This window comes from Ascaphus truei, chromosome 19, assembly GCF_040206685.1.
Source record: "Ascaphus truei isolate aAscTru1 chromosome 19, aAscTru1.hap1, whole genome shotgun sequence".
NCBI lineage: Eukaryota > Metazoa > Chordata > Amphibia > Anura > Ascaphidae > Ascaphus > Ascaphus truei.
Window position 1 is genome coordinate 32,294,090 of NC_134501.1, and position 13,153 is coordinate 32,307,242.

The 13,153-nt window shown below is 42.7% G+C and overlaps 1 protein-coding gene across 1 annotated transcript in view; it reads left to right on the top strand.

The window, feature by feature from the left end:
- Window positions 1-13,153, top strand: part of LOC142470141 (chymotrypsin-like protease CTRL-1) — a 38,748-nt gene that overhangs the window by 22,106 nt on the left and 3,489 nt on the right. Inside the window, exons 5-6 of the mRNA XM_075577098.1 lie at window positions 291-471; window positions 6,050-6,183. Of these exons, the coding sequence (XP_075433213.1) occupies window positions 291-471; window positions 6,050-6,183 (315 nt within the window). The remainder of the gene's footprint in view (window positions 1-290; window positions 472-6,049; window positions 6,184-13,153) is intronic.

A 13,153-nucleotide genomic window follows, 5' to 3' on the forward strand; every position in this document is an offset into this window, starting at 1 on the left:
AAACACCTATTTTTTACTCAAATGTTTACTTACAATTAGAGTGTTACCATTATTTAAATGTTTATAAGTATACCTGTAAATTCCAATTTTTCCTTTTCTTTTTCAAATACAATGCAAAATGCTTAATCAACAATTCAATGATATAATCTGTTTTCATTCGGGAACCCTATGGGAATAAGGTTACTGTGAGATGCCATAGGTGACACATGTTGAGAAACATTGTTCTCCTATATGAAAAGGGTGCAGCGCATTAATTTTCAACATTGCATTGCTGGATTTATGTCTTTCAGGCCATTACTCATCCATACTGGAATTCCAACACCTTCAACAATGATATAACACTTCTAAAACTGTCCACTCCTGCCACGTTGAACACTCGTGTGTCTCCTCTCTGCCTGGGGGCATCCAGCGATGTCCTTCCATCTGGCATCGTATGTGTCACTACTGGCTGGGGACGTACCAGTGGCAATTGTATGTATTGTCTCTTTACTTTATCTGTATTTACATTTTTCATTGCAAGAAAATGAAACGGAAAATAGATTTGACTTAGCGGGTATCTCATCGGGTGGTTAACAATTACTTAACCTTGTGTCCCATAAAAGCCATTAAAAAATATATTGTGACCTACAGGTGCGCCGACGAGTATTCTAAAACTTGCCTTGGAAATTCTGGGGCAATAGCCAGGTAATGCTGCCAACATTTCAGTGAAAGTTCTGCAGATAGACTAATGGCCCATCGGATTAACACAGCGGTGGTCCCTGGCAGTCCCATTCAAACTGAATGGGACGGCCTGGGACCCCTGCTGTTTTAATCCGATGGGCCATTAGTTTTTCTGCAGAAATGTCACAGAAAATGTTGCAGCATTACTGGGGTATTGTTGGTGATTGCCCCAGATTTTCCAAGACAAGTTTTAGAATACTCGTCGGCGCACCTGTACAGTACATACAATTTTTTTCAAATAAAGCAACCTGTAGTGCAGCTTCGAGAGTTTGAGCTTAGAGAAGTTCCCCATCAGACTTGCACCTAAAATGACTTTTAGGAAGTCCAAAGATATATTGGGGCCTACGCTAGAAGCCTTAATAATCCACTTACAGTATCTAGGCTTTTTAGCTGTTATCGGCCAAAAATGCCTAAAGCAATTCAGTAAGCGTTGATAAGTGGGTTGAATCGTCAAATTTTTCTGCCGTCAAAAACAAATCGCCAAGTGTGCAGTGATAAGCCACTTATTGGCAGTTTTTGAAACTCATGCAATTCTAGTAGCCTTGATAAGGTTATTGAGGCTTATCAAGGCTCTAGGATGGTGATTTCGTCCCAAAATCCTCTTGCCAAAAAAAAGTTGGCGTGAGGCTGCCAAGAAACTTCAGAGGCGGCAGGGAGGGAGAGACAAAATGCATTTTTCCTGCATAGGATTGATGCCGGGAGTCTCCGGAGCTGATACACATTAATACCAGCACCGGAGGCCCCCGGCATGAATCCAATGCATGAAAAATGCATTTACAGGCAACTTCATTACCTTAGCGGCTAACCGCTAAGGCAATGAAGGGGTTAACCACCAGTGCCATGCTTATTGTGGGTAGCAAGGGTGGGTGAAGCTGGTATTTGGCCCTTGGTGGACGTTTAGGCCATGCAGGGGGGTTGCGGGTAGAGTAAACGCCTTCATTACCATAGCGGGTAATACCGCTAAGGTAATGAAGGGGTTAACCCCCTCCCACTAATACCGGTAGGCCTAAACTTCCATCCTTGGGGCTACTACCCCCTTCACCCAATCACCCACAATAAACAAAAAATAAACACAACAACCCTACTACCCACCACCTCTACCACCAACAACCCCCCCTAACACATACAGTACACTAATGGGCAAAATTACTATTATCCAGATATGGGTAATAGCTAATTTGCCCATTCTAAAATCAAACATTAGTCAGCCAGCATAAATAAAGTAAATAAACCTTTCTACTTACCCCTGCCATCATGAAGGGCGTCCTCGTCGGCATACTTCAGGTCCATGTCCTCTGTTGACATGAAAAAAATACAATCTAATGGCCCCTAACCCCTTATACACTTTAGCGATATAATAACCGCTATAGTAATTAAGAGTTTAACCCCCCTCCCCCGCTACCCACCCGGGAGGCCTAACCACTCACCCCGACCCCACTATACCCACCCTCTACCATTGACTGGCACAGTGGTTCATCTATAGCAGCCACTATAGCAGTCAATGGTCAACCTAATAAAAATCATTAAGGCCAAAAATACACAATAATAAAAGAAATACACAAGCACCTAAACACCCCAAAATAAAAGAACTAAAAAGCTGAAAGTACACATCAATAAAATGAATCTATCACCAAAACAGCCAAAGAATTAATTAAATAAACATCTATCCGACAAATCAATTTAAAGAAATAAAATCACTAGCCAACAAATCAATTAAAGAAATTATAAAGCTAACCAACAAAACAAATCAAGAAGATTAGGCGATTATCACGTCATCACGAGAGGCGATTATCACGTCACTGCTCCTTACCAGTTTTGGGAATTCGGAGCTTTCTGAATACCGTGATAGCAATGACGAAAAAACTGGCAGCGTAACAGAACCAGCGAGTTGGTTTATGAAGGCTACTAGCATAGGCCCCACTGTATGACTGATCTGGTGTAAGCATGGGCCTGGGTGTATCGTATCTCGATCGGTGTGGATAGATTGGCTAAAGGTGCTAAGAGACAAGACTTGAGGGAGTAGGCAGTATCACCTGAAAATATATTGGGAAATTGAAGCTTTAATGTGGGGCAAATAATATAAATTATTAGTAAGGTGTGATGGGAAGAACAATGAGTTCACACCTCTAGGCTCAACAAGTGGGTCCCCTGATAAGCGCCAAGCTTTTCCTGACTTTGGTAATTATTTAAGCCACTGGTCTTGTTTAACAAGATTATATCAGCGTGTGAACACCATCTCCAGTGCGAAGCCAATGTAACTTCACATAGGCAGTTTTCTGAATGAAAAGATTAAATCCATTTTATTTATTAAACATCATAATGTAGCAGCAATGAGCGCGGACTTACAAGTATAGCGGTATCACCACCCTACACGTTTCACAAACACAAAACACCTTGTGGGGGCGTGAAAAATGTAGGGCACGGGGGGTCAACTCCAGTCCTCAAGGGCAAAGGTTTTAAGTATAACCCTGCTTCCTCACAGGGGGCTAAATCAGTGGCTCAGTCAATAACAGCCACCTGTGCTGAAGCAGGGTTAAAACCTGACCTGTTAATGGCTCTTCAAGACTGGAGTTGATCACCCCTGATATAGGGTCTTGATACAGCTGTTATTGTAATTCCACACCTATTGCTGCTATGATGTGAATAAAGAAGATTGATTTAATCAAGAAAACTGTGTATGTGAAGTTACTCAAAAAAAAGTATCCAATCCGAATGTGCATGCTAATATCAGGGTCTAATTTTGACAAGGTGCCCCCATTTACCCCCATTTAGCGCGTGTGCACTGATATTTCGCTACAACTCAACAATTGTTACCCAACTCCACTTTGTGCATTGGATATTCCCTTCGTAATGTTTCCTGAACCATTTGGTCTCTGGAAGAAGATAGCAGCTGCCCATTTATTCATTACACATTGCACAGCGCGAGGGGCATGACCTTTATAAGTGCGTCAGAGGCATGACCTTTATACTGTAAGTGCGTCAGAGGCATGACCTTTATAAGTGCATCAGAGGCATGACCTTTATAAGTGCGTCAGAGGCATGACCTTTATAAGTGCGTCAGAGGCATGACCTGTATAACTGCATCAGAGGCATGGCCTTTATAAGTGCGTCAGAGGCATGACCTGTATAACTGCATCAGAGGCATGACCTGTATAACTGCATCAGAGGCATGACCTGTATAACTGCATCAGAGGCATGACCTGTATAACTGCATCAGAGGCATGGCCTTTATAAGTACGTCAGAGGCATGACCTATATAAGTGAATCAGAGGGTGGTGACAAGTGCTGGCTTTTTTTTTCAGGCTGCACATCTCAAGGCTAAGTAGTGATAGAAAAAAGAAAAAGGGGGAAAAAACCCTGAAATGTGCAGATTCTGTTTCTTCTCTTAAACTTTGTACAGATTGAGCCACGAGTATTAGAACTCTTGCCTTGGAAATTCTGGGGCAATCTCACAGTAAATGCCTCAACATTTCTGTGAGATTCTTAACTTCTCTAAAGTTATTTTAAGTTTTTCAATTGAATTATTTTGGTTTCTTAATGGTTTTTATGATTTATACTGGTTTTAATGCTTTATTGTGCCACATTTTTGTGCCACATTTTATTTACTCTTGTGTTAAAGTTAACAAACTCATTAGTCCTGGATAGAGATGGATGATTTTATTTTGCGGATCTGAACGCACCTCGGATCGTCCGGTTCCTTTCGTTGGCGGATTTCCGCGGCCCAGTCTCAAAAGAGGGAAATCCGACTTTTCTGAATTTATTTTTCATTTTTTTTTATCACTGACTGATTAATTTGAACCAAAAAAACATAATCTGTGATCAGCAGATGAGGAGGAGAAGCCAAGGAGGAGTATAATAAAAGTGCACCCCAAGGACATACGTTTATTTTTTGGAATCATCAAAATTATTATTATTATTATTATTATTATTATTATTATTATTATTAATGGGTTGTTGTAAGTGTTTTAGAAGATTAGCATTTTTTGAAATGCTGACCTGCTATGGGACTTTTAGTTAATCCCTGGGTACCGCCTACAGGAGTCAGACCGTCTAATAACTACCTGGTTCTAATAAACGCTTCTGGAGCTGGAATTACCGCGGCTGGCACCACAAATTGCAGGGGTTAATTATCTCCTTGGCTAGCCTGCAGTTACTTACTTGATCTTACCCTCTGTCATATGATGATTCACAAACCACAATGCCATCATCCACATTATCTTATTGCCAAAACAAGCCATTTTGGCATCATATATTATTCTATCCTATTTGAATGTTGAACATCTACCAGTTGTGGTCCCGAACAAGCCAGCCACTTAAGTGCCATGTGTGCTATGCAAGGCAAGAAGTGCTACACCCATCCCTAACATCTTTGTCAGAATTGACAATTGCCATCTGACAGCCACCCACCAACTACATTCCATCCATGTTCTATGTAAAAAAAAAGAAGGTCAGTGTCTGCATCAGTAACACATTCAATAGACATGTAAATCTATGTATGCATAGTTTTGATTAAAAAAATACCCATACAGCTCTGAGTCCTGATGATATATTTAAATTATGACATAATGTGATAGAGCGGTTGCTAACTCCTACACTCCCTCCCAGTCCCAGGGCACTAGAGCTTGGATATGTGGTGGGGTATAACGTTTAAAACTAGCAGTAACACTAGGCAACAGGCAGCATGGTTGATACACTTTTCTTGTCTAGCACACGTACTCTATTTAATTAATAGTCACATGTTTCCTAGCTCAATGTAGAAATGTGAGTAGCATTTATTTGATTGTTGACGTAAAAAAAAATGTGCTCACTGTAGACAATGTTAAATTTTTTATTACTAAAATTATGTTACACCGGATACAATTTTTAATCCGCTAACATTTTTTATCAATTTTTTATTTCCTATGACAGATTAATCCATCATACTTTTTTTCTTAAATTACAACGACGGGTTAGGAGTAAACAACTGTGAATGAATATACTGTAGGTTAATCCTGCCGGGGGGGAAAGAGGCTAGTCATTCAAGCACAAGTTCTCCCTAGGCACTGCTGGGCTTAATTATCATATTCAATATGGGTTTTATGTGCACATACAGTAGTAGAATTGGTTACTCAGATGTCCTCCTTAGTATAGGTTGAAGTCCTTTAATGTGTAATGATTAAGAACTTAAGAAGCCATTTGGAATTTGCCACTGTGAACATAATTTTTTTGTTGGCTAGTGCCACTGGACCTGAAGTTGTATGCCTTATATGCTAAATTCGGGGGGCGGGGGGTATTGTTGCTTTAAAGTAAAATTAATTACCCTTATGATTTTCTCTTTTTCCCAATGGAGCAAACACAAGCCCTGCACGTCTGCAGCAAGTTGCCATCCCGTTGGTCACTGTAGCACAGTGTAAGCAGTACTGGGGCAGTAAAATCACCGAGACTATGATCTGCGCTGGAGGTGCTGGAGCCTCCTCCTGCCAGGTAACCCTCAACTCACAAGAAGAGAAAACCTCCAGCATACAATATGGACACTGCATATTTATCAACTGGGTGCAAACCTTTAGGGTCGTTTGTTCCAGTCCTTCATTTTAAACTCACATCCCATTCCTTAGCAATCCAGAAAATCCTGGATTTGGTATTTAAAAAAACAAAAACAGGACTATGAATCCCAGCAGACTTTTTTGGTAGGATTAAAAAAAATCAGAACTTAAGTATACTGTTAGTTGAAAAGTATGGAACAGACTTGTCTTCAAAACAAATGAAGCACTGTAACACATTACAAAACAATGTTACATCATCTAGCTGTCTAGTAACTGAAGTGGGGTAGTGCCACTTGCTCATATAAACATGTCACTTGCCTGTGGAAAGAATAGGTAATCACACAGTGATATGAGACAAAAGAGAGATGCAGGAAAGTCAAACAGTCCCACGTTTTAGCTTACTACTGTATATCTGCACACTAAAATTATATCTGCACACTAACTCTGGAAACTGTTACTTTCAGGGGTCTAATTAAATATGGTCAAATTTGCCCTCGTAACATGCCACTGCTGTAAACCTATTGTCATCCTAAAATTGGCCTGCACAAGGGAATGAAAGTCTAAAACTGGTTCCAAGGTGCAGCCAATGGAGGGGACATGCGTAGCCCTTTAAATTTACAGAATGTTTATAGACTTTCTGACCATATTAACTAAACAGTGCTACTCTATAAGTCACCTTCCAGCAAAGCTACATAAATCGTCCCTTGTAGCCCCTTCAAGTAAATGGTCTGTAAGATGTCTTCCAGTATGTACAGTAAGATGTCTCATGGATTAGCAGTTCCTCGTAAATATGGCCCTCTTGTCTTCAGAGCCATGTGCTCAACTATACCATCAGTCATTTCATCCTGGATCCAGTCCTCTGTAGTCTTGAACAGAAGAGGAAGTCCTCCTCTTCTAATTAGATTGTGGCCTCGGAGGCACTCAGGTGAAGGACTGCAGAAAAACGTAAACCATTTTGGGAACATTCTTAAAACAGCACAAGAGAATCATAGCAGTTAAATATTGAAGAGCCATATTTACTAAGTAGTCTTCAACCACAAGACCCATTCCCATGCCCAAAGCCACTTTACAGCCCTTTCAAGTTAAGGAGCAGTCAACTGTCTTAGGTGTTTATTCTGTAAGCTCCGTTAGCGCTGAACCGAGTGATCTGCACGGAAAGTCCCATTGACTTGAATGGGGTTTTCTGTGAAGAACGCATGATAAAACACTAATGGAGCTAACAGAATAAGCCCCTAAGTGCCAGAAGGTGTCTTGTGGCAGAAGACTTCTTTGCATATATATGGGCCTAAATGGTGGGGGTTACCGCCATTACAAAAACCAATCTAATAACGATCAGCATTTTAAAATACATTTACTGTATAGTTTCTAAACATGGTAACCAGAAACGTAGCCATTTCACTTCCTTTCGTTTGCACCTTCTGTGTGATGTCACTGTGTTTTGGTCATGACCGGTTTTTCCTTTCCACATGGTGTGTTATTTAATAGCACTGCTTAGTAAAAATTGATCAATGTCTGTGTTTCTTGTAGAAACACTGCCCTTCACATTAGTATGATAACCTAAGGGTAGCAACTAGCACCGCAGAATTGGCTTCCTGTGTGGTATTTAAACCTGTTTTATGGTATGAATTGCACGTGTGTTTTGCAATAAACTGTGTTCCAGGCAGCAAAGAATTTACATATAAAGAAATCTGAGATGGAAAACGTACTTGTAGAAACCAGGATCTATGGTTTAATTGTTTCTTTTACAAAGTGAACAGTTGAAAAGTATGTTTGTACAGGTATGCCAGGGAAGGAAAATGTTTAAGTAGTTACAGATGATGATGCCTTTAAAGCATGGGCACCCAGTTCAAATGCCAGTTTCAGCTCTTGGGCAAGACATTTTAGGGGATATTTATAAAGATGGGGTACAGCAAATAAAAATCCCACCAGTGAGCACATTCACAAGTTTCAGACAGTTCCACAAACCTGCCTTCCCCCATAATCTCTAAGCATACAATGCTTCCACTGCAGCAAGGGATTCTGGGTAATGACATGCAAATGAGCACTCACCGGGTGTATGTTTTTGCTTCTGATCCATTTTAACATGGATTCCTATAATCGTACGCCTGCTGTATTGCACAGCTTTTTATTACAGCCTGGGTGAAAGAAGTATATGGCTAGTAAACCCACTCACAGACAACTGTTTTGACCTAGCAATGTGAATCTGGTTGCAGTGGTAGTACTGTATGCTAAGAGATAATGGGGAAAGGCAGGTTTGTGGACCTGTCTGAGATGTGAATGTGCTCATACTGTAAGTAGTATTTGTATTTGCTGCATGCTGTACGTTGCAGGGGTTTTGCCACTTGTTTACTCACCTAACTTACTTTGTATAAAGATGGCATAATCTAGTCCACCTGATGAAAAGTCCATATGGGACCTGAAACGTTGTTTCTCCTCTGTTCTTGGCTGTTACAATACTAGAAATGAAGAATTGCATTGTGAGTTTGTGAATAGAGCTGTACTTTGTACCTCTGTTTTAGAGGAGACCTGTATTTTGAGGAGTTTGATAATCTAGTCCTTGACACAAGAAGTCCTAGTGCTTCTTTTCGCACTCTCATCAAATGTATGGAACATTGTTATTCAAGTTCCTTACATCTGGCACTGATTTCTTATGCACATATCTCACCTGAAACTTGGCTGATACTGTATAATTGAGTATAACTAAGAAAAATGATAACTTTAATAATTGACAGGTGTATTTCTGAGCAACCTCACACGTAAGTGCTTTAATAACCTTTTCATAATAACCACTCACAAACAGGTACAAGTTGTTGCAAAATACCTTGATACATTTCATGCTAAGGTTGGGTCCATGGTGGGTCCGTGCGTGCACGTGACTGTGCGAGGGGCTTCACGCTTGGCTGAAGCGATTTGTGCCCTGTAGTTGTACGTGATGAGGGGGGCGTGCCGTGGGCGTGGCCATGACATGGAGCTGGTTCAAACTCATTGGGTGAGACGCTCACGTGACCCGGCGGTTGCACGAGGAAACAAATGAATGTGTTTCCTCGCGCATCGCGAGCGCCGGCACCTCTGGTCACACGCTCAAAAGACAACCTCATAGAGGCACGTCAATGTGATCGCGCCGCGCGCGCTCCGATGAGCAGTCGCGATCACCATGGATGCGACCTAAGAGGTGCAACATAAAGACGATATTATCAGGACTCTCCATTGTCCTCATACATTTACTCCTCTATTTCCCTGTGGATCAGGGACCAATATTAAGTGATTTTTTTTTTTTTATAACTTTCATTTTATTAGGTGAGGCAATACAGACATGTTAACACAAACCATTGGCTTACAATGCGTCACCTTGTTTCCATACTTCTCCTCCAATCAACATACAAAACATAACGTGACAAACCGGACGAACAAAGGAACCAGGGACCGGGGGGGGGGGGAGGAAGGGAGTGGGGGTGTGGAGAGCGACACTGGCGGTTTGTGGGCTATGCTAATTGAGGCCTTCCTAATTAGGGTCGGGATCGCAGCTCTTTACGTAGCTATACGCCTACTTGCCTTTATTAGTTCGTGATATCCTGTAGTGAATTCTCCTTTTCGACTTCGCTTACCCCAGTACCTAACGTCCAGGATCCATTTCGCCACCGGAGAACGCCTTTGCTAAAAATCATTGCAAAATGTTGGTAAGATCAACCCCCGGGATGTCTGTCTGTGTCAGCCAAGGTGACCAAACTTTTAGAAAAGTTGTGCCGGTGTCGTTGACCAGACTTGTCAACTGTTCCATCCGGCAGACGAACCAAATTCGATTTCTGATTTTGGGTATAATTGGAATTTGTGGTTGCTTCCACAGTGCTGCGATCTCGCATCTGGTGGCAGTGGCAAAATGCGCCACTAGTCTGTGTGTTGCGTTTGAGAACCCCTTGACCCGCCGGCCTAACAGGAACAGCCACGGGTCCAAGGGGACCTCGATCTCCAGTAGACGCTGTAACCACGTCTGTACTTCTTCCCAAATCGGGGCCACTTTTGCGCACGACCACAGCATGTGTAGCAAGTCCGCTCTCTCCCCGCACTGTTTGGGGCAGAGCGGGGAGTAGCCTCTGACAAATTTCGAGAGTTTTGTTGGGGTGTAGTACCAACGCATGAGGACCTTATAGGCGTTCTCCTTTAGCGTGGTACAGATAGAGCTCTTCGCTGCTGCCTGTAGGATCCTATCCCAGTCGTCGTCCTCTAGTGTGTCCCCTAAGTCGGCTTCCCATTGCCTCATATAATTAAGTCTAGGAGTGTCAGCCGTCTCTGGACAGATCACTTCCCTGTACATTCGAGAGGTTAGTCCCCGTGTGTCCGTTTGTCTGGCACACAACTGCTCAAAATTTGTTCTCCGTGGCCGAGTTGGGGTCCTGGAATAGAAGGCCCTGATCTGCAAGTATCTAAATAATTCGGTATTCGGAATGTTTTTTTCCTCTTTTACATGAGCGAAGGATTTAATTACACCCTTGCTGCCGAGATCATAGAATCGGAGATAGCCTGCTTGGATCCACTTTGTGAACTGAGCGCTATTTAGGCCAGGAGCGAAATCTGGGTTGCCCCATATGGGGGTCATCAATGACCGCTGTGTTGTAAGAGAACATCTGAATTTAGTGGCCCCCCAAACTTTCAGGGAATTTTTCATGGCCTGCAGTGGTGTAGACATCCGTATGTGACTACTCTTAGGTAGCCATATCAGGTTCTTCAGATCTACCGGGGCGCAGCACTCCCTCTCCAGTGCCACCCATCTCCTAAGGGTCGGGTCTGTGTGCCACTGCAGAATCTGCGTTAATTGAGCTGCCTCGTAGTAAGCGAACAAGCACGGCACGCCCAGCCCCCCTCTTGAGGTTGGCCTCCTCAAGATATCTTGTCTAATTCTGTTTTTTTTTTTGTTCCAAATGAATTTTGTTATTGCGGACTGTAAAGAGAGGATCTCTTCTCTTGGCAGGGGAATCGGGAGGGTCTGGAAGAGATACAGCACTCGTGGGAGAAGATTCATTTTAACGCTTTGTATCCTGCCTATCCACGAGATGCTATATTCTGCCCATCTCCGTAGGTCCTCCTTTAGTGTCTTAAATAACTGTGGGTAATTTGCCTTATATAAGGTTTTGTAATCTTTGGTGAGGTTAACCCCTAAATATTTAATCGAAGAGGGCTGCCATTTAAAATTGAAATTGAGTCCAATTAGTTTTTCGGTTGGTTTAGGCAGATTTAGATTGAGAGCTTCTGATTTGGCCTGATTAATTTTGAAACCCGAAATTTGGTTAAATCTTCCTAGGATTGAGAACACATTGGGTAGAGAGGTAAGAGGCTGTGATAATGTCAGGATCACATCATCCGTGTACAGGGCAACCTTATGTGATTGCTCTTTAAAAGTTATGCCCTTGACATCTGGGCTATTCCTAATGTGTGCCGCCAAGGGTTCTATACATAGGGCGAACAGCAAGGGGGACAACAGGCAACCCTGCCTCGTGCCACTTTGAATCTGAAAAAGCTCTGAAGGGAAGCCCTGATGCCTCACCCTAGCTGCCGGCCCCTCGTACAGTGCCATAATGGCCTCCAATAAGCTTCCTCCGAAGCCAAACGCCCCCAGCGTCTCTTTTAGGTACGGCCAGTCAATCCGATCGAACGCTTTTTCGGCGTCCAGACTGAGCACCATCGAAGGAATATTTTGCTTTTGGGCCAGATCAATAACATCAATTATTCGTCTGGTGTTGTCTGCCGCCTGTCTGCCACTAATGAACCCCACCTGATCTGGATGGATCAGCTTGGGAAGGACGATACCCACTCTATTAGCTATGAGTTTTGAGAAAATTTTAATGTCTGTATTGATTAAAGAGATGGGCCGGTAGCTCTTACAGTCTGCCGGGTCCTTTCCAGCTTTGTAGATCAGTGAGATGGACGCCTGGAGCATCTGCGCCGGGAAGGGAGCTCCCTGTAGTACCGAATTAAAGAGTTTCAATAGGTATGGGGCGAGTAGTTTTATGTATTTTTTGTAATAGAGGTTGGAGTAACCATCTGGACCTGGCGCCTTGGCTGGCTTAAGAGACTTTACGACATCTGTCAACTCTTCCAAAGAGAAGTCTACCTGTAGTGCCTCTCTTTCCGCTCTACTCAATTTGGGCAAATTTGCCTCTTTCAGGAATTCTCGAAGATTTTTGTTTGTTTTTTGGTTGTGGATAACCTTACCCCCATCGTACAACGACTCGTAGTAGTGCTTAAATTCCTCTACGATTCGCGTAGGGTTGGAGGTAAGTTCCCCTCCCTGCGTGCGGATTGATTGTATTTGATAATTTGGTTGTTTATTTCGAAGTTTCGTCGCTAGAAGTGTGTCTGGCTTGTTCGCTTTCTCAAAGAATCGGCGTTTCGTCCAGCTCATTTCTTTTTCAGCGTGAGATGTCAGTTTTAGATTTAGTTGCTTTTTGGTATCTTGGATCTGGGTCAAGATTGCCTCGTTTTTTGAGGTTTTATGTATTGCTGTCAGGGAGGTCAATTTCCCCTTCAGTTCCTTAATCTGACTCTCTTGTTCTCTCTTGCGTCTAGCAGCTAGGCACATGAGAGAACCGCGGAGGGTAGCCTTATGGGCCTCCCACAGAGTGGCAGGTGAGGATACACTTCCCTCATTCTCTTCAAAGTATTCTCTAATTTTGTCTGCAATTTCGAAATCAAATTTAGGTATTTTTAGCAATAGTTCATTTATTCTCCAGTTCGCTCTCGGTCTATCTCGCAGCTGTAGCTCGCACCGCAGCTCTATGGGTGCATGGTCTGACCACGAAATGTCGTGTATGCCCGTGTGGGAGACCATCGGGACCAGTCTGTTGGATACAAGGAAGTAATCTATCCGGCTGTAGCAGTCATGGGGGTGGGAGTAAAAAGTAAAGTCTTTGGTCCGT